Source organism: Symphalangus syndactylus, chromosome 1 (assembly GCF_028878055.3).
Source record: "Symphalangus syndactylus isolate Jambi chromosome 1, NHGRI_mSymSyn1-v2.1_pri, whole genome shotgun sequence".
Lineage (NCBI taxonomy): Eukaryota > Metazoa > Chordata > Mammalia > Primates > Hylobatidae > Symphalangus > Symphalangus syndactylus.
Genome location: NC_072423.2, coordinates 104,280,535 through 104,307,086, shown reverse-complemented (window position 1 = coordinate 104,307,086; position 26,552 = coordinate 104,280,535). Strand labels below are relative to the sequence as shown.

Here is a 26,552-nt window from a genome sequence, read left to right as displayed (position 1 = left end):
TGCAGAAGCTCTTCAGTTTAATTAGATCCCATTTGTCAATTTCGGCTTTTGTTGCCATTGCTTTTGGTGTTTTAGTCATTTTTTCCATGCCCGTGTCCTGAATGATATTGCCTAGGTTTTCTTCTAGGGTTTTTATGGTTTTAGGTCTTACATTTAAGTCTTTATTCCATCCTGAGTTAATTTTTGTATAAGGTGTAAGGAAGGGGGGTCCAGTTTCAGTTTTCTGCATATGGCCAGCCAGTTTTCCCAACACCATTTATGAAATAAGGAATCCTTTCCCCATTGCTTGTTTGTGTCAGGTTTGTCAAAGATCAGATGGTTGTAGATGTGTGGTGTTATTTCTGAGGCCTCTGTTCTGTTCCATTTGTCTATATATCTGTTTTGGTACCAGTACCATGCTGCTTTGGTTACTGTAACCTTGTAGTATAGTTTGAAGTGAGACAGCATGATGCCTCCAGCTTTGTTCTTTTTGGTTAGGATTATGTTGGCTATTTGGGCTCTTTTTTGATTCCATAAGAAATTTAAAGGAGTTTTTTCCAATTCTGTGAAGAAAGTCAGTGGTAGCTTGATGGGGATAGCATTGAATCTATAAATTACTTTGGGCAGTATGTTCATTTTCACAATATTAATTCTTCCTATCCATGAGTATGGAGTGTTTTTCCATTTGTTTGTGTCCTTTTGAGCAGTGGTTTGTAGTTTTCCTTAAAGAGGTCCTTCACGTCCCTTGTAAGTTGTATTCCTAGGTATTTTATTCTCTTAGTAGCAGTTGTGAATGGGAGTTCGCTCATGATTTGGCTCTCTGTTTGTCTGTTATTGGTGTATAAGAATGCTTGTGCTTTTTGCACATTGATTTTGTATCCTGCGACTTTGCTGAAGTTGCTTATCAGCTTGAGATTTTGGGCTGAGACGATGGCGTTTTCTAAATATACAATCATGTCATCTACAAACAGAGACAATTTTACTTCCTCTTTTCCTATTTGAATACCCTTTATTTCTTTCTCATGCCTGATTGCCCTGGCCAGAACTTCCAATACTATGTTGAATAGGAGTGGAGAGAGAGGGCATCCTTGTTTCGTGCCGTTTTTCAAAGGGAATGCTTCCAGTTTTTGCCCATTCAGTATGATATTGGCTGTGGGTTTGTCATAAGTAGCTCTTATTATTTTGAGATACATCCCATCAATACCTAGTTTATTGAGAGTTTTTAGCATGAAGGAGTGTTGAATTTTGTTGAAGGCCTTTTGTGCAACTATTGAGATATATGTGGTTTTTGTCATTGGTTCTGTTTATGTGAATAGATTACATTTATTGATTTGCATATGATGAACCAGCCTTGCATCTCAGATATGAAGCCGACTTGATCGTGGTGGATAAGCTTTTTGATGTGCTGCTGGATTTGATTTGACAGTATTTTGTTGAGGATTTTTGCATCAATGTTCATCAGGCATATTGGTCTAAAATTCTCTTTTTTGTTGTTGTGTCTCTGCCAGGTTTTGGTATGAGGATGATGTTGGTCTCATAAAACGAATTAGAGAGGATTCCCTCTATTTCTATTGATTGGAATAGTTTCAGAAGGAATGGTACCAGCTCCTCTTTGTACCTCTGGTAGAATTCGGCTGTGAATCCGTCTGGTCCTGGACTTTTTTTGGTTGGTAGGCTATTAATTATTGCCTCAATTTCAGACTTGGTTATTGGTCTATTCAGGGATTCATGTTCTTCCTGGTTTAGACTTGGGAGGGTGTATGTGTCCAGGAATTTATCCATTTCTTCTATATTTTCTAGTTTATTTGTGTAGAGGTGTTTTTAGTATTCTCTGATGGTAGTTTGTATTTCTGTGGGATCAGCGGTGATATCCCCTTTATCAGTTTTTTTTTTTTTTTTTTTTTTTTTTTTTTTTTTGAGACAGTGTCACTCCGTCGCCGAGGCTGAAGTGCAGTGGCGTGATCTCGGCTCACTGCAAGCTCTGCCTCCCAGGTTCACACCATTCTCCTGCCTCAGCCTCCCGAGTAGCTGGGACTACAGGTGCCCACCACCACGCCCAGCTAATATTTTGTATTTTTTAGTAGAGACGGGGTTTCACCGTGTAGCCAGGATGGTCTCAATCTCCCAACCTCGTGATCCACCCACCTCGGCCTCCCAAAGTACTGGGATTACAGGCGTGAGCCACGGCACCCGGCCCCCTTTATCATTTTTTATGGCGTCTATTTGATTCTTCTCTCTTTTCTTCTTATTAGTCTGGCTAGTGGTCTGTCTGTTTTGTTGATCTTTTCAAAAAGCCAGCGCCTGGATTTATTGATTTTTTTTGAAGGGTTTCGTGTCTCTATCTCCTACAGTTCTGCTCTAATCTTAGTTATTTCTTGTCTTCTGGTAGCTTTTGAATTTGTTTGCTCTTGCTTCTCTAGTTCTTTTAGTTGTGATGTTAGGGTGTCGATTTTAGATCTTTCCTGCTTTCTCCTGTTGGCATTTAGTGCTATAAATTTCCCTGTAAACATTGCTTTAAATGTGTCCCAGAGATGTTGGTACGTTGTCTCTTCGTTCTCATTGGTTTCAAATAACATCTTTATTTCTGTCTTAATTTCGTTTTTTTTTTTTTTTTTTTGAGACGGAGTCTTGCTTTGTCGCTCAGGCTGGAGTGCAGTGGTGCAATCTTGGCTCACTGTAAGCTCTGCCTCCCGGGTTCACGCCATTCTCCTGGCTCAGCCTCTCCGAGTAGCTGGGACTACAGGCGCCCGCCACCACGCCCAGCTATTTTTTTTTTTTTTTTGTATTTTTAGTAGAGACGGGGTTTCACCGTGGTCTGGATCTCTTGACCTCGTGATCCGCCTGCCTTGGCCTCCCAAAGTTCTGGGATTACAAGCATGAGCCACCGCGCCCAGCCTTAATTTTGTTATTTACCCAGTAGTCATTCAGGAGCAGGTTGGTCAGTTTCCATGTAGTTGAGCGGTTTTGAGTGAGTTTCTTCATCCTGAGTTCTAATTTGATTGCAGTGTGGTCTGAGAGACTGTGTTTAGATTTCTGTCTTTTTTTTTTTGCATTTGCTTAGGAGTGTTTTACTTCCAATTCTGTGGTCAATTTTAGAATAAGTGTGATGAAGTCCTCAGAAGAATGTATATTCTGTTGATTCAGAGTGGAGAATTCTGTAGATGTCTGTTAGGTCTGCTTGATCCAGAGGTGAGTTCAAGTCCTGAGTATCCTTGTTAATTTTCTGTCTCGTTTATCCATCTAATATTGACAGTGGGATGTTAAAGTCTCCCATTATTATTGTGTGGGAGTCTAAGTCTCTTCGTAGGTCTCTAAGGATTTGCTTTATGAATCTGGGTGCTTCTGTATTGGGTACATATATATTTAGGATAGTTAGCTCTTCTTGTTGCATTGATCCCTTTACCATTATGTAATGCCCTTCTTTGTCTCTTTTGATCTTTGTTGGTTTAAAGTCTGTTGTATCAGAGACTAGGATTGCTTTTCTTTCTTTCCGTTTGATTGGTAAGTACTCCTTCATACCTTTATTTTGAGCCTATGTGTGTCTTTGCATGTGAGATGGGTCTCCTGAATACAGCACACTGTTGAGTCTTGATTCTTTATCCAGTTTGCCAGTCTGTGTCTTTTAATTGGGACATTTAGCCTATTTACATTTAAGGTTTATATTGTTATGTGTGAATTTGATCCTGTCATTATGATGCTAGCTGGTTGTTTTGCTCATTAGTTGATGCAGTTTCTTCATAGTGTCAATGGTCTTTACAATTTGGTATGTTTTTGCAGTGGCCGGTACCGGTTGTTCCTTTCCATGTTTAGTGCTTCCTTCAGGAGCTCTTGTAAGGCAGGCTTGGTGGTGACACAATCTCTCAGAATTTCCTTGTCTATAAAGGATTTTATTTCTCCTTCGCTTATGAAACTGAGTTTGGCTAGATATGAAATTCCGGGTTGAAAATTCTTTTTTTTTAAAGAATGTTGAATATTGGCCTCAACTCTCTTCTGGCTTGTAGGGTTTCTGCAGAGAGATCTGCTGTTAGTCTGATGGGCTTCCCTTTGTGGGTAACCCGACCTTTCTCTCTGGCTGCCCTTAACATTTTTTCCTCCATTTCAGTCTTGGTGAATCTGATGATTATGTGTCTTGGGGTTGCTCTTCTCCAGGAGTGTCTTTGTGGTGTTCTCTGCATTTCCTGAATTTGAATGTTGGCCTGTCTTGCTAGGTTGGGGAAGTTCTCCTGGATAATATCCTGAAGAGTGTTTTCCAACTTGGTTCCATTCTCCCTGTCACTTTCAGGTACACCAATCAAACGTAGATTTGGTCTTTTCACATACTCCCACATTTCTTGGAGGCTGTGTTCGTTCTTTTTCATTTTTTTTTTCTAATCTTGTCTTTTTGCTGTATTTCATTAAGGTGATCTTCAATCACTGATATCCTTTCTTCCGCTTAATCAGTTCGGCTATTGATACTTGTGTATGCTTCACAAGGTTCTTGTGCTGTGTTTTTCAGCTCCATCAGGTCATTTATGTTCTTCTCTAAACTGGTTATTCTAGTTAGCAATTGGTCTAACCTTTTTTCAAGGTTCTTAGCTTCTTTGCATGGGGTTAGAACAGGCTCCTTTAGCTCGGAGGAGTTTGTTATTACCTACCTTCTGAAGCCTTCTTCTGTCAATTCGTAAAACTCATTCTCTGTCCAGTTTTGTTCCCTTGCTGGCAAGGACTTGTGATCCTTTGGAGGAGAAGAGGCGTTCTGGTTTTTGGAATTTTCTGTCTTTTTGTGCTGGTTTCTCCCCATCTTCATGGATTTATCTACCTTTGGTCTTTGATGTTGGTGACCTTTGGATGGGGTCTCTGAGTGGACGCCCTTTTTGTTGATGTTGATGCTCATCTTTTCTGTTTGTTAGTTTTCCTTCTAATAGGCCCCTCTGCTGCAGGTCTGCTGGAGTTTGCTGGAGGTCCACTCCGTATCCTGTTTGCCTGGGTATCACCAGTGGAGGCTGCAGAACAGCAAAGAGTGCTGCTTATTCCTTCCTCTGGAAGCTTCGTCCCAGAGGGGCACCTGCCAGATGCCAGCCAGAGCTCTCCTGTATGAAGTGTCTGTCGGCTCCTACTAGGAGGTGTCTCCTAGTCAGGATACACTGGGGTCAGGGACCCACTTGAGGAGGCAGTCTGACCCTTAGTAGAGCTCGAATGCTGTGCTGGGCGATCCACTGCTCTCTTCAGAGCCATCAGGCAGGGAGGGATGTTTAAGTCTGCTGAAGCTGCACTCACAGCCACCCCTTCCCCCTGGTGCTCTGCCTCAGAGAGGTGGGGGTTTTATCTATAAGCCCCTGACTGGGGCTGCTGCCTTTTTTTCAGAGATTCCCTGTCCAGAGAGGAGGAATCTAGAGAGGCAATCTGGCCACAGCAACCTTGCTGAGCTGCAGTGGGCTCTGCCTAGTTTGAACTTCCAGGCTGCTTTGTTTATACTGTGAGGGTAGAACTGCCTACTCAAGCCTCAGCAGTGGTGGATGCCCCTCACCCCACCAAGCTTGAGAGTCCCAGGTCAACCTCAGACTGCTGTGCTGGCAGTGAGAATTTCAAGCCAGTGGATCTTAGCTTGCTGAGCTCCCTGGGGGTAGGACCCTCCGAGCCTGACTTCTTGGCTCCCTGGCTTCTGCCCCCTTTCCAGGAGAGTGAACGGTTCTGTCTCACTGGCATTCCAGGCACCACTGGGATATGGAAAAAAAACTCCTACAGTTAGCTCGGTGTCTGCCCAAACGGCCGCCCAGTTTTGTGCTTGAAATCCAGGGCCCTGGTGGCATAGGCGCCAGAGGGAATCTCCTGGTCTGCAGGTTGCGAAGACCATGGGAAAAGCACGGTGTTTGGGCCAGAGTGCACCATTCCTCACAGCACGGCACAGTCCCTCATGGATTCCCTTGGGTAGGGGAGAGATTTCCCTGACCCTTTGCACTTTCCGGGTTGAGGTGGCGCCCCACCCTGCTTCGGCTCGCTCTCCGTGGGCTGCACCCACTGTCCAGCCAGTCCCAATGAGATGAACCAGTACGTAAGTTGGAAATGCAGAAATCACCCGCCTTCTGTGTCGATCTTGCTGGGAGCTGCAGACCGGAGCTCTTCCTATTCGGCCATCTTGCCAACAACCCTCCATCTGCTAGAATTTTTATAGTTTCAGGTCTTAGGTTGAAGTCCTTAATCCATCTTGAGTTGATTTTTGTATAAGGTGAGAGATGAGGATCCAGTTTCATTCTCCTATATGTGGCTAGCCAATTATTCCAGCACCATTTGTTGAAAAGGGTATCCTTTCCCCACTTTATGTTTTTGTTTGCTTTGTCAAAGATCAGTTGGCTGTAAGTATTTGGGTTTATTTGTGGGTTCTCTATTCTGTTCCATTGGGCTACGTGCCTATTTTTATATGAGTACCATGCTGTTTTGGTGACTGTGGCCTTATAGTATAGTTTGAAATCAGGTAGTGTGATGCCTCCAGATTTGTTCTTTTTGCTTAGTCTTGCTTTGGCTATGTGGGCTGTTTTTTGGTTCCATATGAATTTTAGAATTGTTTTTTCTAACTCTGTGAAGAATGATGGTGGTATTTTGATGGGGATTACGTTGAATTTGTAGATTGCTTTTGGCAGTATGGTCATTTTCACAATATTGATTCTACCCATCCATGAGCATGGGATGTGTTCCCATTTGTTTGTGTAATCTGTGATTTCTTTCAGCAGCGTTTTGTAGTTTTCCTTATAGAGGTCTTTCAACTCCTTTGTTAGGTATATTCCTAAGTATTTTATATATTTTTTTGCAGTTGTAAAAGGGGTTGAGTTCTTGATTTGATTCTCTGCTTGGTCGCTGTTGGTGTATAGAAGAGCTACTGATTTGTGTACATTAATCTTGTATCTGGAAACTTTGCAGAATTATTTTAATCAGTTCTAGGAGCTTTCTGGAGGAGTCTTACAGACTCCTAAGGTAAACAGTTATATCGTCAGCAAACAGGGACAGTTTCACTTCCTCTTTACTGATTTGGATGCCCTTTATTTATTTCTCTTGTCTAATTGCTCTGGCTGGGACTTTCAGTACTATGTTGAAGAGGAGTGGTGAGAGTGGGCATCCTTGTCTTGTTCCTGTTCTCAGAGGGAATGCTTTCAACTTTTCCCCATTCAGTATTATGTTGGCTGTGGGTTTGTCATAGATTGCTTTTATTACATTAAGGTATGTCCCTTGTATGCTGATTTTGCTGAGGGTTTTAATCATAAAGGATGCTGGATTTTGTCTAATGCTTTTTCTGCATCTATTGAGATGATCATGTGATTTTTGTTCTTAATTCTGTTAATGTGGTATATTACATTTATTGAGTATGTTAAACCATCCCTGCATCCCTGGTATGAAACCCACTTGATGATGGTGGATTATCTTTTTGATATGTTGTTAGATTCAGTTAGCTAGTATTTTGTTAAGGATTTTAGCATCTATGTTCATCAGAGATATTGGTCTGTAGTTTTCTTTTTTGGGTGTGTCCTTTCCCGGTTTTGGTATTAGGGTGATGCTGGCTTCATAGAATGAATTAGGGAGAGTTCCTTCTTTCTCCGTCTTGTGGAATAGTGTCAAAAGAATTGGTACCAATTACTTGAATGTCTGGTAGAATGCTGCTGTTAATCCATCTGGTCCTAGACTTTTTTTGTTGGTAATTTTTAAATTACCATTTCAATCTCACTGCTTGCTATTGGTCTGTTCAGGGTATCTAATTCTGATTTAAGCTAGGAGGGTTGTATTTTTCCAGGTCTTTATCCGTTTCTTCTAGGTTTTCTAGCTTATGTGTGTAAAGGTGTTCCTAGTAGCCTTGAATGATCTTTTGTATTTCAGTGGTGTCAGTTGTAATATCTCCTGTTTTGTTTCTTAGTGAGGTGTTTGGATTTTCTCTGTTCTTTTCTTGGTTAATCTTGCTAATGAGCTATCCATTTTATTTATCTTTTCAGAGAACCAGCTTTTTGTTTCATTTGTCTTTTGTATTTCTTTGTTTGTTTCAATTTCATTTAATTCTGCTCTGATGTTGGTTGTTTCCTTTCTTCTGCTGGGTTTGGGTTTGGTGTGTTCTTGTTTCTCCAGTTCCTTGAGGTGTGACCTTAGATTGTCTGTCTGTGCTCTTTCAGACATTTTTGATGTAGGCATTTTAGGGCTATGAACTTTCCTCTTAGCACTATCTTAACCGTATCCCAAAGGTTTTGATAGGTTGTGTCATTATTGTCGTTCAGTTCAAAGAATTTTTAAATTTCCATCTTGATTTCATTTTTGGCCCAGTGCTCATTCAGGAGCAATTTATTTAATTTCCATGTATTTGCGTGGTTTTGAAGGTTCCTTTTGGAGTTGATTTCCACTTTTATTCCACTGTGGTCTGAGAGAGTGCTTGATATAATTTCAGTTTTCTTAAATTTGTTGAGGCTTGTTTTATGGCCTATCATATAGTCTATTTTGGAGAGAGTTCCACATGCTGTTGAATAGAATGTGTATTCTGTGGTTGTTAGATGAAATGTTCTGTATATATCTGTTAGGTCCATTTGTTCCAGGGTAGAGTTTAAATCCATTGTTTCTTTGTTGACTTTCTGTCTTGATGACCTGTCTAGTCAGTGGAGTATTGAAGTCCCCCACTATTATGGTGTTGCTGTCTATCTCATTTCTTAGGTCTATTAGTAATTACAAGTTTGGGAGCTACAGTGTTAGGTGCATATATGTTTAGGATTGTGATGTTTTCCTGTTGGACCAGGCCTTTTACTATTATGTAATGTCCCTCTTTGTCTCTTTTAACTGCTGTTGCTTTAAAGTTTGTTTTGTCTGATATAAGAATAGCTATCCTGTTTGCTTTTGGTGTCCATTTGCATGAAATGTGTTTTTGCACTCACATAAACTTTAGTTTAGGTGAGTCTCCTAAGAGGGCAGATGGTTGGTAAGTTCTTATCCATTCTGCAGTTCTGTATCTTTTTTTTTTTTTGAGATGGAGTCTCGCTCTGTCACCCAGGCTGGAGTGCAGTGGCGCGATCTCGGCTCACTGCAAGCTCCGCCTCCCGGGTTCACGCCATTCTCCTGCCTCAGCCTCTCCGAGTAGCTGGGACTACAGGTGCCCGCCACCATGCCTGGCTAATTTTTTGTATTTTTAGTAGAGACGGGGTTTCACTGTGGTCTCGATCTCCTGACCTCGTGATCTGCCCGCCTCGGCCTCCCAAAGTGCTGGGATTGCAAGCGTGAGCCACCATGCCCGGCCTGTTCTGTATCTTTTAAGTGGAGTCTTTAGGCCATTTATATTCAATGTTAATATTGAAATGTGAGGTACCGTTGCATTCGTCATGCTCTTTGTTGCCTGCGTACTTTGGTTTTGTTTTTTGTTTTTGTTTTTTAACTTGTATTTTTGTTTTATAGGTCCTCCTGTGTGATTTATGTTTTAAAGAGATTCTGTTTTGATGTGTTTCCAGGATTTGTTTCAAGATTTAGAGCTCCTTTTAGCAGTTCTTGTAGTGGTGGCCTGGTAATGGCGAATTCTCTCAGCATTTGTCTGAAAATGACTATATGATGCTTAGTTTCGCCAAATACAAAATTTGGCTGATAATTATTTTGTTTGAGGAGGCTGAAGATATGGCCCCAATCTGTTCTAGCTTGTAGGGTTTCTGCTGAGAAATCTGCTGTTAATCTGATAGGTTTTCCTTTATAGGTTACCTGTTGCTTCTGTCTCACAGCTGTTAAGATTCTTTCCTTTGTCTTCAGTTTGGATAACCTGATGACAATGTGCCTAGGCAGAGATCTTTTTGTGTTGAATTTCTCAGGTGTTCTTTGTGCTTCTTGTGTATGCATGTCTAGGTCTTTAGCAAGGCCAGGGAAGTTTTCCTCGATTATTCCCCTAAATATGTTTTGCAAGCTTTTAGAATTGTCTTCTTCCTCAGGAGCACCAATTATTCTTAGGTTTGGTCATTCGAGCTCTGAATTTCTTTCTTCTACTTGTTCAATTCCATTGCTGAGACTTTCCAGAGCATTTCATATTTCTAAAAGTGTGTCCACTTTCTTCGAGCTCTGAATTTTTCTTCTACTTGTTCAGTTCTATTGCTGAGACTTTCCAGAGCATTTCACATTTCTAAAAATGTGTCCAAAGTTTCCTGAATTTTTGGTTTTTTCTTTAAGCTATCTATTTCACCGAATATTTCACCCTTTACTTCTTGTATCATGTTTCTGATTTCCTTGCATTGGGCTTCGCCTTTCTCTGGTCCCTCTCTGATTAGCATAATAACTAACCTCCTGAATTCTTTTTCAGGTAAATCAGGGATTTCTTTTTGTTTAGATCCATTGCTGGTGAACTAGTGTGATTTTTGGGGGGTGTTGACAAGCCTTGTTTTGTTATATTACCACAGTTGGTTTTCTGGTTCCTTCTTATTTGGGTAGGCTCTGTCAGAGGGATTGTCTAGGGCTGAAGACTGTTGTTCAGATTTTTTTGTCCCACAGGGTGTTCCCTATGTATTACTCTTCCCCCTTTTCCTGTGGATGTTGCTTCCTGTGAGCCTAACTGCAGTGATTGTTGTCTCTCTTCTGGGTCCAGCCACCCAGTGAGCCTACTTGGCTCCAGGCTGGTGCTGGGAGTTGTCTGCACAGAGTGCTTATGTGAACTGTCTGTGGCTCTCTCAGCCATGGATACCAGTGCCTGTTCTGGTGGAGGTGGTGGAGGGTGCAGTGGACTCCGTGGGACTCCTTAGCGTTGATGGTTTAATGCTCTATTTTTGTGCTGGTTGGCCCCCTGCCAGGAGGTGGCGCTTTCCAGAAAGTATCAGCTATAGTAGTGTGGAGAGGGACCAGCCGTGGAGAGGGACCAGCCATGGCGAGGGCCCTAGAACTCCCAAGATTAAATGTCTTTTGTCTTCCGCTACCAGCGTGGATAGAGAAGGACCACCAGGTGGGGGTGGGGCTAGGTGTGTCTGAGGTCAGGCTCTCCTTGGGTGGGTCTTGCTGTAGCTGCTGTGGGGGATGGGGATGAGATTCGCAGGTCACTGGAGTAGTGTGCCTAGGAGGATTATGGCTGCCTGTGCTGAGTCATGCAGGTTGTCAGGAAGTGGGGGAAAGCCGGCAGTCACAGGCCTCACCCAACTCCCACACAAACCAAAGGGCCGGTCTCACTCTTACTGTGTCCCCCCACCCCCCAAACGCCTGCAACATCCCCCAAGTCTGTTTCCAGGTGTAGGGCCCAGCTATGAAAGAAGACCTCCCAGCTGCGAAAGAAAATGGCTTTAGTTCTTCCCCCACCTGTGGAGTCTGCAAGCCCAATTCATGCCCACCCCCCACCCCCCACGCCCAGTTCTGGCAAGGAAGCTTCTCGCCCTGTTCAAGTTGTTACAAAGTTCATCTAGAGAAGTCATTCTCCCTGTGGAGTTTTAAAAACCCTGCTTCTCTGCCCACCCGCCTGATGGATCCCTGTGGTGCCAGGCAGGGATGGGATCCTGGGGGATCCAGCGAGCTCCCAGTGTCTTTCTGCTACTTCCTCTACCCATGTATTTCACTGGGCTCAGCTCTCTAACTTGACTCAGCCCCAGGTGAAGTTGGGAGCTTCTCCCGCAAACAGACTTTCAGCTTCTCCAGTGGGGGTGTGTCTTCCGGAGAGGAGGGTCTTCCTTTCCCACTTCCACAGTTGGGGCACTCACAGTATTTGGGGTGTCTCCCGGCTCCTGCAGTGGCAGTCCGCTTTCTTCAGAGGGTCCTCTCAGGATTGCTGGTCTGTTCTTGCAGTTGATCTATAGCTAAAATTCACAATGCAAGCCTCCACATGCTGCTGTGTCCGGAGCTGCAGTCTAGTCCTGCCTCCCGTCTGCCATGGTCCTCAACTCCTATTTCCTTGCGTTTTTACATTTTCTGCACTCTTGATATCTGTGTATCTGGTATAACGATCACTTCTTCCGATTTTTTGAATTTGCTTTCATATCTATGATGGTGGTTGGGTAGGCACTTTGGCTTTGATTTTGGGTATGTGCAGCAGTGTAGTCTCTATAGGCCTTTTTGGGCCAAAAACAGTTATCTGTGGTATCTGTAATTTCCTTGGTGGCTTAGGGTGCAGTTGTTAGTGGAGGCTGTGGTAAAGTTTTGCTGTGAACGGGGACACCAAATGGACCAGTCGTCAGGTTGCAGGGTGGTAGCAGTAGGCTGAGCATGCCTGTCCTTGGGCCCCAGGGCTGTATACACTGGCACCAGTGGTAGCAGGTCAAGCCAGGTCAATTATTGGGCTTCTAGGTGGCTCGCTCAGGTTCTGAGAATGGTGGCAGTGGGCTGGGTGGGTGAGTAGGTTTTCAAGTCACTGGGCAGCAAACATGGGCAATGGCAGTAGTAGTAGTGGGACAACCCTCTGGGATCCAAGCAGCCAGCGGTGGTGTTGGCAGTGGCTATGATGGGCTGCGTGGGCCAGTCCCCAGACTTGCAGGTGGCATATGTGGGTGGGTGCTGTGATGGTAACGGCAGGTTGATTGGGCCCATACTCTGGGAGGAGTGCTCAGGTGCCACTGGTGGTGTCCTGGGCAGGGCAGTCCCCAGATCCCTGGACCAACGTGCTTGGTTACTGGTGGAGATGCAGCAAGGCTGGGCAGACCTGCCCCCAGGTTCCCAAGGTGTTTTGTGCAGGTTGCTGGCTGTTGTAGGCAGGGGTGGGATGATTCCCAGGCCACCAGCAGAATGCTTAGGTTGGGGTAGTAGCAGCTGCATTGTAGCTCTGCTACTAGGGAGGGTGGGTTTGCTTTCAGTGGGCTGCTCTTGCAGATGGTGAATGTCAGTGGGGCTCTAGGGATGTGGAGATGCAGGGGCTGTTGGGCCCCAGAGCAAGATGCAGGTCCACTAGGGGCTGGGCTCTCAAAATAGTGCCATGCTGCAGTTCCTTAGGTCTTGGGTGTTTGTGGGGCCTAGTGTGAGCTCCCTCTTGAGCAGTGCTTTCATGTGGTCTCCAGGTAACGCCCTGTTAGTCTTGAGACCCACAAGAGTCAAGGGGCTGTTTGATGGTTAGGACTGTAGGAGTCCTTGATGGGCATGTGGATTGCTGGGGATTGCTCACTTTCCTTTTCCTCCAATTAGGCAGCCTCTGTAGACTCCTAGCTAATCCTGTCAAGACAGGCTGCTTTGCTTCCTTCCTTGCTTTTAATGCTTCCTGTCATTTTGAATTCCACTGTTCTCTGTTAGATCTATGTGAAGTATGATTGTCTACTCATTATTTTGGTTCCCCTCTGTGGAAGAGGTGAGCACCAAATGTATCTAGTCAGCCATCTTGAATTCCCTCCTGCTTCACAGATTTTTATTTTTGACAATGATTTATGTGATTGCTTATGACTAGAAAGCCATCACTGCCCAGGTAGAAGAGAAGCGCAGGAAGAAACAACTGGAGGAAGAGCAAAGAAAGAAGGAAGAACAAGAAGAGGAGCTTCGCTTAGCACAGGAACGTGAAGAGATGCAGAAACAGTATGAAGAAGACATACTTAAGCAAAAACAAAAGGAAGTAGGTATTTACATTCTAATTGTAACTTTGGTTTTTGTTTGTGTTTTTGAGACAGGGTCTCACTCTTGCCCAGGTTGGAGTGCAGTGGTGCAATCATAGCTCACTGCAGTCTTGACCTCTGGGCACAAGTTGTCTTTCCACCTTGGTCTCCTCAGTAGCAGGGACTACAGGCATGTACCAACACATTTGGCTAATTTTTTTTGTTGGTCGTGGAGACAGGGTCTCACTATGTTCAAGCGATCCTCCCACCTCAGCCTCCTAAAGTGTTGGTATTACAGGTGTGAGTTACCATGCTTGGCCTCCTAATTGTAACATTTTAGAATAAAAATGGATATATTTTTAAAGGAAAAATAACCAGAAGCTGAATAATTCTATTATTTTGAAATTGTGAAGCTATGTATGGAAATGTCAGACCTTCATATAAAGTTAGGAAAGAGGGAAGCTTGAGAAAGTTTTATTATTTCACATGATATAGTTCTCAAATGTTATATTGGTTTGGCTTTTTTTTTTTTTTTTTTTGAGACGGAGTCTCGCTCTGTTGCCCAGGCTGGAGTGCAGTGGCGCGATCTCGGCTCACTGCAAGCTCCGCCTCCCGGGTTCACGCCATTCTCCTGCCTCAGCCTCTCCGAGTAGCTGGGACTACAGGCGCCCGCCACCACGCCCGGCTAGTTTTTTGTATTTTTAGTAGAGACGGGGTTTCACCGTGGTCTCGATCTCCTGACCTCGTGATCCGCCCGCCTCGGCCTCCCAAAGTGCTGGGATTACAAGCGTGAGCCACTGTGCCCGGCCTGGTTTGGCTTTTTCTGTTGAGGAGGTCAAGATGAATTATTACAGCACAAAGCAAGTTACCTATGTGCTTCATTTTTATCTACTCCTAGTTTCTTTGCTTCATTTCTAAGCAATAATTGTTATATCAATAATTATTCTAGGTATGTTAAGAGAAATGATTGTCCTTTCTATCAGTATCCACTTATGAACAGGAACATACATTTGCAGAATAATTGGCTGGGATTGATGATACAATTTGTGACTGTGTTAGATATCTCTGTGTTAAATGGCCTTTTTAAAAAGCAGATACCTAGTTGGCTAGGAGAACCCTAAGTGGTGCAGACAAGATAGGTATGTATGGTGGTGGTACCATATTTGAGCTAACCTAACAAAAATACTCACTTGCTAAAGTTTTAAAGTGTAGAGCACTTTAAACATTTTCTTGCCTTTTGCTGCAGTTTTCCCACTTGGCAACCTTCACTCCAAAATTGGGTGGTAAAGGGACACATGGTCTGGGTTCCAGTTTCATTGAGTTGAATAGGCTGAGCCAGTTACCCCTGTGTAACATGAGGAAATCAGTAAAGTATCATTTGAACTGCAAGAAGTGGTCATAAATCTTGTGTTTACCTTTTAAAATCTATTTTTAAATGTAATAGAACAGTTTTAAAACTTTGCAGACTTTTAGTATAAATTTGAAATGGGTAGAGTTATATTTGTGATTGAATACAGCTGTAGAAAAAGATGTTAAAATGTAAGCTCCAAAAGGGCAGGAACTTTGCCTTGTTGACTGTTGTACCCTTAGTGTCTAAACAAGTGCCTGATACATAGGAGAAGCTTAGAAAATGTTTACTGAGAGGAAATAGTCAAGTCTTTGTATGTTTAATAGTTGTATTTAGTAACACATCAATATTGACAGGAAATCATGACTCTCAAGACAAATGAGCTATTCCAGACAATGCAGCGAGCGCAGGAACTGGCACAGAGACTAAAACAAGAACAGAGAATCCGAGAATTGGCGCAAAAGGGACATGACACTTCTAGATTGATTAAAAATCTTGGTGGTAAGGGCTTAACCAGAACTTTATTTATGATATTTTTAGAAGATGATTTTAAATAATTCCTTTTTATCTTTGTTTGGAGACAAGGACTCATTCTGTTGCCCAGGCTAGAGTGCAGTGGTGCCATCACAGCTCACTGCAACCTCATGTTTTGTAGACATGGAATCTCGCTTTGTTGCCCAGGCTGGTCTTGCTGCCTTCAGATGACCCTCCCACCTTGGCCTCCCAAAGTGTTGGGATTACAGGTGTGAGTCACTGCACCCAGCCTAAATGATTGCCTATTTTTAATACCTTTAATATACCTACTATCTTTGTAGGAATTTCAGACTTTAGTATAATTTTATAAATAGGAATGCTTAATTTATGTGGAAAATTGCAATAAAAGCAGAACTAAAGGTTAAAATGTGTTGTTAAAATAATAGGTAAAATTATACTATTTTACCTATTATTTAAAAGTACCTATATAAAAAATAGGTGTGTCTATTTTTACCTCTGCGCACAAGGTAAAAATAAGAACAATTATTAAATTATCTCCCTAAATTCAGTAACTGATAGGAATGTGGGTAACTTTTTGTAAGAAAATTTTTATTGCAGTGTTCATTCTGATTAAGTGAAAATTACTGTATTTAGTTGCTGCTATATATAATTATTAATATTCCTTAAGTGTTGTTTTATCAGGTAATTTCTCTTTGCCAGTTGATACAATACAAATGGAATATAACGCATCTAACATTTCAAATTCAAGACATGATTCTGATGAAGTCAGTGGTAAAATGAATACATATATGAATTCTACGACTTCTCCTAAGAAGGATACTGGTGTGCAAACAGGTATTTGTGTGGAAATTGTGGTTTGATTTAAAATTTACTTAAAGTCATAATTAAAGCAATTAGAATTAAGTTCAATTTAAAAGTTCAAAAATTAATGAAACTTGAGGTTTTCAGCAAGTTACAAAATAAAGGGATAACAGCTTTGTTGAAATATGTCACATACCACAAAATTTACCCTACAGTTTAGTCTTTTTTGGTATTCAGTGGTGCAGCCATTACCACAATCAGTTCTAAAACATTTTGATCACTCTAGAAAGAAACACTGTACTCATTACTTTTCACTTTCTATTTCTCTTTTCTCCTCCAGTTAACATTCTCTGAATATTTTTGCCTGTTCTGGACATTTCATGTAACTGGAATTAGACCACATACAGTCTTCTCTGGCTTCTTTCTCTTAGCATGTTTTAAGGTTCATCCATGTTGTAGCATGTGTTGGTACTTCATTCCTGTTTGTCACTGAATAAATATTACATTTATAATACCACATTTTTATTCATGAGTTGAACATTTGGGTTATTTCCACTTTTTGGCTATTAATATACTGCTGTGAACATTCATATATTTTTGTGGATGTACATTTTTAGTTCTTTTGAGAGAAGAGTAGAATTGCTGAGTCATGAGTAACAGGTACTTTATGTTTAGCATTTTGAGGAACCACCAAACTCTTCTCCAAAGCAGTGGTACCATTTTACATTCCCACCATCAGTGCATGGGGTTCTGATTCTCTGTATCCTTGCCAACCTTTGTTATTCTACTGGTTGTTAAGTGGTATCTTAGGTGGTTTTGGTTTGCACCCCAGTGACTGATGATGTTGAGCATCTTTTCATGATTATCAATTCATAGAAATAGAAATTAGAGTGGTGGCTGCCAGTGGTTGGGAGTATGAGGGGTTGTTCTTTTTTTTTTTTTTTTTTGAGACGAAGTCTTGCTCTTTCGCCCAGGCTGGAGTGCAGTGGCGCAATCTCGGCTCACTGCAATCTCCGCCTCCCAGGTTCACGCCATTCTCCTGCCTCAGCCTCTCCGAGTAGCTGGGACTACAGGCGCCCGCCACCACGCCCGGCTAATTTTTTGTATTTTTTAGTAGAGACGGAGTTTCACCGTGGTCTCGATCTCCTGACCTTGTGATCCGCCCGCCTCGGCCTCCCAAAGTGCTGGGATTACAAGCGTGAGCCACCGCGCCCGGCCGAGGGGTTGTTCTTTAATGAGTATAGAGTTTCGGTTTTGTTGAAAATTAATGAAAGAAAAAAGTCTTAGAGGGCAATAATTGTTTAATGTTTTGGGGAAAATTATTTAAAATTGAACATTTTGTTTACAATTTTTACAAATCATTTGAAACTTTTTTTTAGATGACTTAAATATAGGAATATCCACCAATGCAGAATCACATTGCGGATCATTAATGGAGAGGGACATCACAAATTGTTCATCTCCTGAGATTTCGGCAGAACTTATTGGACAGTTTAGCACCAAGAAAAACAAGCAAGAACTAACTCAGGATAAAGGAGCCAGCTTAGAAAAAGAAAATGATCGGTGTAATGACCAGTGTAATCAGTTCACAAGAATAGAGAAACAAACAAAACACATGAAGAAATATCCTAAAAGGCCTAATTGGAATATAAATAAGCCACCTAAAAGGTATATTCCAGCATCAGAAAAGTACCCTAAACAGCTTCAAAAGCAGAGAGAAGAAAAAAAAGTAAGGAGGCAGATGGAATTGCTTCATTTGGTAGAAAAAAATAATCCTGGGCACCTCTCTCAAAACAGAGGCATTTCACCAGAAATTTTTCATTCATCTCATCAAGAAACTGAGTCAAAATTCAGGTGGCATCTAGTCAAAAAGGTAAAGCTCTTCCATCTTAGAAGATATGTTGACGTTTCTGGATTCAAAACACAGTTTATCATACGTATGCTTTGGTAAGGCTGTTCTGATCTGTTTCAGTTTACATTAGAGATCAGCAAACTATATCCCATGGGCAAATCCAGGCTGCTACCTGTTTTTGGAAAGTTTTATACAAATATAGTCAACTCATTCCTTTATGATTTGTCTATGGCTGACTTCACACACCAGACTAGCAACAGAAACAATATGGCCCAAAGCTGAAAAGGTTTCCTTATGCTTATCGAGTCCTTTACACTTACACAACTTCTATAGATGAATGCTATGTATTCAAATACCCCTGTAAAACCCGTTTATAGTCCACATGGACGGAGGTTTGAGAGATTAGGAACTCCCAAGGATTAGCTTGACTCTGGAAAAACTAAATATCTATTCTATTGCTCAGTCAGTACCTGTTATTCAAATATTACCCTCAGATTATTTCAACAAGTAGCCCTAAAAATGTTTGTGGGGACGTGAAAATGCTATATATTCCTTTCTGCATTTATCTATCCATCTTTTAGGAAGAAAAGCCTCTGAATATTCATTCATTCAGCAAGGAAAGGTATGTATGCATCAGATTAATTCTGCAGCTACTTAGTGCTTTCTGTGTGGGACAAAAAAGGGATTCAAGATCTGGACAGCATCATATGGTATACGTAGAGGACAGTCAGAAAGGGTGTGGCTTCCAGGTGAGGGTTAGAGGTTTAAGGGATAGGGTGGCACTTTAGCAGGAGCTTGAAGGCCCAAGCTGGACTGGGCCTAGGCAGGAATGTAGATAACATTTACTTTTATCTCTAGACTTAACTGATTTTGATATTCCAGGTAGTCACTAGCAGAATAGGCATTCTGCTTTGGGAGGAGGGATGGTGGGGGGCAGTGAATGGGAAGAAATGACTGATAAGGACAGTGAGAAATTCAGTTAATGAGAGATTTAGCGCCATTAGAATTTTTATTCTGTCTTTGTACATGAACCAGCTGGTTCAGTTGTCTCAGAATGGGGCTCTAAAAACAAGTTTCATTCAGATGGTGAGTACATTATTGTATGGTGAATTATCTAAGGAGAAACAGTAGGCTCAGATCAACCAAGCCAGCACTGTTCCTCAGGATCTAGTAATTAAATTTCTCCCTTGTGCTACAGTACACATACCATAGCTAGTGCTAGTAAAAACATAAATGAATACCATTCTCTTCCCCGGTTTTATGGAACAATATTACAGAGTTCAGGCTTCTATGCATATATTCCCAAAGGTGTTACAGGTACATTTAGAATAAAGTGAAATGGGCCAGGCATGTGGCTCACGCCTGTAATCCCAGCACTTTGGGAGGCCAAGGTAGGTGGATCACCTGAGGTCAGGAGTTCAAGACCAGCCTGGCCAACATGGTGAACCCCGTCTCTACTAAAATACAGAAACTAGCTGGGGACTGTGGCGTGTGCCTGTAATCCCAGCTACTTGGGAGGCTGAGGCAGGAGAGTTGCTTGAACCCAGGAGGCAGAAGTTGCAATGAGCTGAGATCGTGCCACTGCACTCCAGCCTGGGCAACAGAGTGAGACTTCATCTCATAAATAAAGTGAAATGTGATTAAAGAGATATACTTAATCTAAATACACAATTTTTTACTAAGGCTATTTTTTTTTTTCAAATAGGTCTCGATCATCACCAGTTCCAGCAGTGAAAAACAGGACCCAACAAACTCAAAATACATTGCACTTACCATTAAAAAACAGTAGCTATGAGAGAGAGAATTTGATCTCAGGAGGTAATCAAACAGAATTATCACCTGGGATTTCTGAATCATCCCATTTTATTCCCTATGTTCGAACAAATGAGATCTATTACCTTGATCCCGATGCACCATTGTCTGGGCCTTCAACCCAGGACCCTCAGTACCAAAATTCACAAGGTAAGTAAATATAAGCATTATAACTGTAAAAATTGAAGACCCATGTAAACCCCCAACTTTAAATTCCAAATTAGTAATTCCTGCACTTAGTTCTATAAAGTTTCTTGAATATGTCTTAAATTTTGCTTAGTACTTTCCTAGGATACATATTTATTAATGACTCCTTACAATACTATATAGCACAGGGCTATGTCATTTTACTAATGTAATTGACTGACTTGTTACTTTCATCTGGCTTTAGACTATGGCCAAGAACGACAGCTATTTGATTCTGACTGTGTCAGGGATCCGCTTCTTAATCCTAACATGGTTAAAAATAGGGATCGACAGCAAGCAATCCTTAAGGGACTTTCAGAACTGAGACAGGTATGAGCTTTTTCAGGTGTAGACAGATTTGTCTGTTCTTTATGTGGCGTGGGCGGCTGGGGGAATGTGTTGAATGCCTGTTTTAAGTTACTTCGGTGCATCCCAGGTTTTAACAAAAATATTTATTTCAGTTCCTGTATGTTAGACACAAATAAAATAGGATTTTCCTAAGACTTGCTTTTACATTGCTGTCTTTGAGTAGTTCTTTCCAGTACGAAATCATGAGACAGTTCTAAAATTAAGACAAGTTTATTGAGTAAAAAAATGCATACATTGGAACGGCAAAACATCAATAAGGCCCTAAAACAAAAAATAGTTATGCTTTAACAAATTCTTAGCAATTTAAAAAATTGACGTGTTGGCAGTGTTAGAACATTGACATACATCCCAAATAGTAATAAATTCAGTATGAAGTTATACGTATAACCTTACTCACCAGACTACTTTTTCTCCCAAACTATTGTGACTTCTTTTTGCTCTCTGATTAAAACAGGTAACATCCTTACACCTTTGCTCCATCCCTCGGGCTTTAAAAAGAATGGCTGTAGTTAGTTTTGATTCACTATATACTCTCTGTACTTGGGGAAGAGTAAGCTGTGTTTAAAAGTGCCCTTTTCCATGTCGTCATGTACCAATACCCTCTGCATTTCAAAATGTTGACTCAGATGTTTTTCCCTCTACAGAACTAGAAAATTGTCCCCCCACTTTGGTCTGTTTACTCATTGAAGACAAACAGGGTTACTAAGAGTTTTACATAAGTTATTTCTTCTTTAGAGTGACGAAGTGTTAGTTTATGTTAGTTTAGTTTACTTCTTGCTTAGTGGAGACAAAAGTTGTGAGAGAGATAAAGAGGAAGGAATATGATATACACATCAATACAGTGCCCAGTGTTATTTTAGCAAGACCCTTCTGTTAGCATCTAAGGTAAGGTTAGGACAGTCAAGATAAAATACTGGATGTTGGCCAGGCGCAGTGGCTCAAGCCTGTAATCCCAGCACTTTGGGAGGCAGGCAGATCATGAGGTCAGGAGATCGAGACCATCCTGGCTAACACAGTGAAACCCTGTCTCTCTCTACTAAAAATACAAAAAATTATTAGCCAGGCGTGGTGGCGGGTGCCTGTAGTCCCACCCATTCGGGAGGTTGAGGCAGGAGAATGGTGTGAACCTGGGAGGCAGAGCTTGCAGTGGGTCGAGATTGCACCACTGTACTCCAGCCTAGGCGACAAGAGCAAGACTCCGTCTCAAAAAAAAAAAAAAAAAAAAAACAACACTGTAGGTTAAGGGAGAGTCCTTCAGTATCTAAGAGCACTTGGGGGTGGATTGGGGGAGAAGGGATGACTTCATTCACCCCCATAGTTACGGAATCTTGATTTTTAAGAAAATTCTCATCCCTATTGATTTTTATGCTAAAAATACCTTACAAATGTGATAGCTATATATCCAAATGAGGTGGTCTAGTACAAGCATTTCTGACAAAATTTTATCCTAAGCAGTATGTTTTCCAAGTGAATAGAATTCTAGTTTAACACAACATTGCAAGTCAGATGTGCACATTTTACTAACATATATCAATATGATTTCAGGGACTTCTCCAGAAGCAAAAGGAGTTGGAAAGTAGTCTCCTGCCTTTAGCTGAAAATCAAGAAGAGAATTTTGGTTCTTCATTTTAAATGTAGAAAATCAAATCCTTCACATCTGATTTGTGTCTTCCAAATTATAAAATGTGCTCACTGGCTCAACTGTATTTTTCAAATAGCCTAGATTTACTTTTTTTTTTTTTACTTTTTTTTTAAATGCTCATTAAAAACTTGTATACTATGTAGTACAATGCTGTGCTTATTCTATACAATAAAACAGATACTTTTGTAAAAGCTTAGTAGTAAAAAAAAAAAAAAAAAAGGTTCTTCTGCTCTGTCACCACCTGGGTATTGAATGAAGCCTATAAAAACACTTTCTACTTACCTTAATATATATAGTCTGGCGTTCCTGGGACCTCACAGTGTTCTTTCACACTTTTTATGTAACTTAGTAACTGAAATACCACTCATGCATTTGTTCTAAAGTGCCAAAGTTCTATCTAACTTATTAACACGTCTAGACCCATAACTCCGTTAACTTTTACTAAATTAACACAAATTCAGTTTAGGCTCCTGTGGAAATTGTTTTCTTCTCTAAATCCTACTTTTATGACATTTATTTGCAGTATGACATTTATTTGTAGAAATTGCAATTTTCAAAAACATTTTTATAAGTTAGCATTAGTAACAAGTTAGTATTAGAGGCAGTAGTTAGGAATAGATATGAGTTTGAAAGCTATCTATCTCTACTGTATCTGTCTAGTATAGCATTAATGTGTTCAACAAATGGTAATTACTAAGACCACCTCAAAAATATATTTCCATTATACTTCCATTTTCCTAAAACTAATTTAAAAATCAAATTGTTCAATGCCTTTGATAAACAGAAGCCTATCTTTTGAAATATAAAATTTAATTTCATTAAATGAAGGATTGCACAGGTACTGAAAATTATCCAATACTCTCAAAAAGTTACCAGAATTTTAGCAATAGGCAGTTTTTACATGACTAAGCCTAGAGATAAAAAATGTGTCCTATGTACATAGTTTATTATCGAAATGAAACTGCATTGTTTGTTAGGTAAATCTTGAGGTATTGAGCCAAAATCCTGTAAATATTAACACTGCTATTACTGGCTTATACCTGTGTAAACACACTATACAAAAGCCTACATCAAAATAATTCACTTCAACAAAAGTACTTTGTATCAGGTGACATTAGAGGAAAAGAAGTAAAGCCTTTGCTGTTTACCGTCCTCCTGCAAGCATCTGATTTTACACATAAAACAGGCTTCAATTTGAAGCCTAAGTACAGGTAACATACAAAAAGTGAAACTTAGAAGTGCCAACATGAGATAATTCAAGTACAATATATGTTAAAAATATATATTTATTTCAATTTTTAGATGCTTCAACTGTTACAGACCATCATGATTTAAATAAAAGAAAAAACATTTGAGAAAGAACAAGAACCTTTTGTTTAGAGAATGAAATATAAATTGTTAATAAACAAAGTCCACAACAATCTATTAAAAAAAAGTTACTATAGTTATTTCTCTTGTGAATATGGCCTGGAAGAATCACTTTTCCCCCAACTTAAGGGAGGTGGAGATTTATCTCTATCCAAGCTTTGAGTATAAGCAGATAAGAAGTAATTTTCATTTTCTTGAGACTGACTTGATGAAAGGGCATATGGTATCCCCAAAAATGTCTGATGAGTGAGAACATTAAAATGACTAAACTGATGGGACATATTTAATTGACTATGATAAACCTGAAAGTTACTATATGAATCTTGTTCTGTTGAATTGCTGTTCTCTCCTTCAGAGCATACTATATCAATAGAAGTTCTCTCTTCAGAATCAAGATAAGTCTTATCTTCTAATAAACTGTTTTGCACATCAGGAGACGATTGCAACTCAATTTGAGTATTCTTTTTTTGATCTGTTCCACGTGCTCCTTTGGTCTCTTTCTCCCATATTTCTGAATGAAAATTGCTGCATACTTCTATATGTGAGATTTCATCCCCTGAATCCAGAGACATATCCTCTTCATCCTTTTCATCGTTTTCTAAAAGAGCTACATTTAAAAAACAAAAAGTCCTCCTCTATTGAAATACACAGTTTGTTTAAGTTTTAAAATTATACACTACTCACACAATATAACGCGTCAGGGTCTGCAAGTCCACAATCCCTTAAAGCTTGGTCTTCTGCCACAAGTTCACTTAGTCACAACACTCACACTAGATGTGAATGTCCAGATAATCCGATGCTAAAAGCTTCTGCGAAATGTGTTCACGTTTAATGTTGGGAAATCCCAACTCCCAGCTCCAAAGGGGTTAATGTCAAAACAGCATCTAAAGTTATACGGTAATTCAGTATTTGACAAGACAAATATAAAATAAAATTTTTTGACATCTAGCTTCACTGGATTACTAAACTGGTTAGCACTAATGAATGATCATTTCTGCTTTTTTTAATCAAAAACAAAAGTAAATCTTTCATTTTACACAGAACCTGGAACCAAAGCAGAGGCCATCTCACGAAGGATTAAAGCTATGACAGCTCTACTATCTTGCAATTAAACTGCTTTATACATGTGGGGAAATCTAGTAGCCCAATGCTAAATCGCCATATCTGGTTTCCTACCTTTTTATTAATATAACCCCTTTGCTGACAATAGTAATCAATAATGCTTACAAACCCTCAAAGAGAAAATGTATACTCCATAGTATGCATTGTCTACAATACAGATAGAAATGCATCACCTATAATAACTTAACAACTTACACTGGCTACAGTATAATAAATGAGCAGATCTTGTGCATGCTAAGTATTAGAATGATAAATGTCTTGAAACACTTTCCCTATGGCTGTTTATACTAAGGTACGTGGTTTCAAAATAGTCATTTCATTATTTGGTAACAGAGCAAAACCATTCCTCTTTTTCTGTCTGCGTTAAAGAAAATGAAAACCACTGAAAAGTTACCTGACTGCGACTCAAGATTCTCATTAGCACCAAGCTGTGGAAGGTTTTCTTCTGTGATTGAGTTGTGATAGCCCACAAGATTTTTAAAGTTTTGCATGAAGTCTTCAGCAGTTGCAACCACTATTCCATTATCTGTATAACTGGAAAGCATCTTGATGTTCTTCTCTAAATTAAGAAAAAAAGTTTCATGTATGAAACACTTCAAAATATAGACAGCCCCCAGCCCTCACAAAATCTTTTCCTTCACATTTTCAGAATCAAAGCTTAGCAATACCAACCACAGCCCCATAAAATCCTCTCATTCACATTCCTATATTCATAGTAGAAAGCTTAGGAGTGCTCTCTTTACCTGTTAAAAAGACTATGTGTCGTTGCTGTATGTTCTGAGCCTGAAGTCTGATAAGGCAATCCAATTCTGGAGCATTTCGAGTTTGTGAATCGCAATTGTGGTATGACAAAATTTCAACCAGATGTTTCTTCTGATAGACATTCAGAAGCGTCAACAGACTTAGAGCTTTAGCATTCAATCTGTGAAATTAAGCAGTTCAGTTTCTGGATCTGTACTTCTAAAATTAGTATGGAAATTTCTGCTTTAGATTAAAATTCAATTTCTCCATTGAGGCAACTAATGACAACTGCACTGCTTTAGCTCTCTGCCTGATGTAGGGGTGTGCTTCTTTGGAAAGAAAGAAGGGATAAGTCCAGGGGTTTCTCCATCGCAAGGCCTCAGGGCCAGCTATACAGCTTAGGCTAAAATCTCAGCTGATTATTCTACTTACTAAATAATAAATTATGATTACCTTTATTAATTTTGAACTTTAATGATTTGAACTTTAATGAAGGACTTAAAGGGACAAAAAAAGTATAAATCCTTCCTTCAAAAAACAATATACGGACCAATACCGGTGGCTCACACCTGTAATTCCAAAACTTTGGGAGGCCAAAGCAGTTGGATCACCTGAGGTCAGGAGTTCCAGACCAGCCTGGTCAACATGGTGAAACCCCATCTCTACTCAAAATTCACAATTAGCCGGGTGAGGTGGCTCATGCTTGTAATCCCAACTACTTGGGAGGCTGAGGCGGGACAATCACTTGAACCCAGGAGGCAGAGGTTGCAGTGAGCTGAGACTGCACTATTACACTCCAGTCTGGGCAACAAGAATGAAACTCTGTCTTAAAAATTAAAATAAAATACACTATTATGGCTCTAAGCTATTTTTTGTTGTTGTTGAGACAGAGTCTCGCTCTGTCGCCAGCCTGGAGTGCAGTGGCACAATCTCGGCTTACTGCAACCTCCGCTTCCCGGGTTCAAGCGATTCTCCTGCCTCAGCTTCCTGAGTAGCTGGGACTACAGGTGTATGCCACCACACCCAGCTAATTTTTGTATTTTTAGTAGAGACGGGGTTTCACCATGTTGGACAGGATGGTCTCGATCTCCTGACCTCGTGATCCACCCGCCTCAGCCTCCCAATGTGCTAGGATTACAGGCGTGAGCCACCGTGCCTGGCCAGCTCTAAGCTGTTTCTATATTGCAAGGGACAAGGCAACAAGTGGAGATAAGCTTTTAAAAGTGAATTGCTACAACGAATTACATACTCAAAAATTATTTAAGCCTGAATTTCCTGAAAAGTGTACCATGGAATGTCATATTTTAAGAAATAAAATTTTGTGGTATAAGTTTAAGGAAATAATGATTGACACAATGTAAATTCTTTTAACTAGAGTTC

At 40.6% G+C, this 26,552-nt stretch overlaps 2 protein-coding genes across 23 annotated transcripts in view; one reads left to right on the top strand and one right to left on the bottom strand.

Annotated features, from left to right (window-relative positions):
* Positions 1-22,083, top strand: part of CCDC66 (coiled-coil domain containing 66) — a 62,607-nt gene extending 40,524 nt beyond the window's left edge. For 7 of the 14 annotated variants that reach the window (XM_055273614.2, XM_055273687.2, XM_063645361.1 and 4 more), the window contains 8 exons: positions 13,295-13,456; positions 15,141-15,285; positions 15,979-16,113; positions 17,460-17,953; positions 18,514-18,554; positions 19,638-19,894; positions 20,136-20,260; positions 21,845-22,083. In XM_055273614.2, the coding sequence (XP_055129589.2) occupies positions 13,295-13,456; positions 15,141-15,285; positions 15,979-16,113; positions 17,460-17,953; positions 18,514-18,554; positions 19,638-19,894; positions 20,136-20,260; positions 21,845-21,931 (1,446 nt within the window). In that variant the 3' untranslated portion in view covers positions 21,932-22,083. Of the gene's footprint in view, positions 1-13,294; positions 13,457-15,140; positions 15,286-15,960; positions 16,114-17,459; positions 18,028-18,513; positions 18,555-19,637; positions 19,895-20,135; positions 20,261-21,844 lie in introns of those variants that run through there. The other 7 variants (XM_063645341.1, XM_063645368.1, XM_063645348.1 and 4 more) reach the window with 4 other exon arrangements.
* Positions 22,084-23,209: 1,126 nt separating this feature from the next.
* TASOR (transcription activation suppressor) overlaps positions 23,210-26,552 on the bottom strand; it is a 62,585-nt gene continuing 59,242 nt past the window's right edge. For 5 of the 9 annotated variants that reach the window (XM_055273533.2, XM_055273547.2, XM_055273541.2 and 2 more), the window contains 3 exons: positions 25,175-25,353; positions 24,826-24,990; positions 23,210-23,916 (listed from right to left, as the gene is read on the bottom strand). In XM_055273533.2, coding sequence (XP_055129508.2) covers positions 23,387-23,916; positions 24,826-24,990; positions 25,175-25,353 — 874 coding nt within the window. In that variant the 3' untranslated portion in view covers positions 23,210-23,386. Of the gene's footprint in view, positions 24,194-24,825; positions 24,991-25,174; positions 25,354-26,552 lie in introns of all 9 variants that reach the window. The other 4 variants (XM_055273567.2, XM_055273575.2, XM_063645301.1 and 1 more) reach the window with 1 other exon arrangement.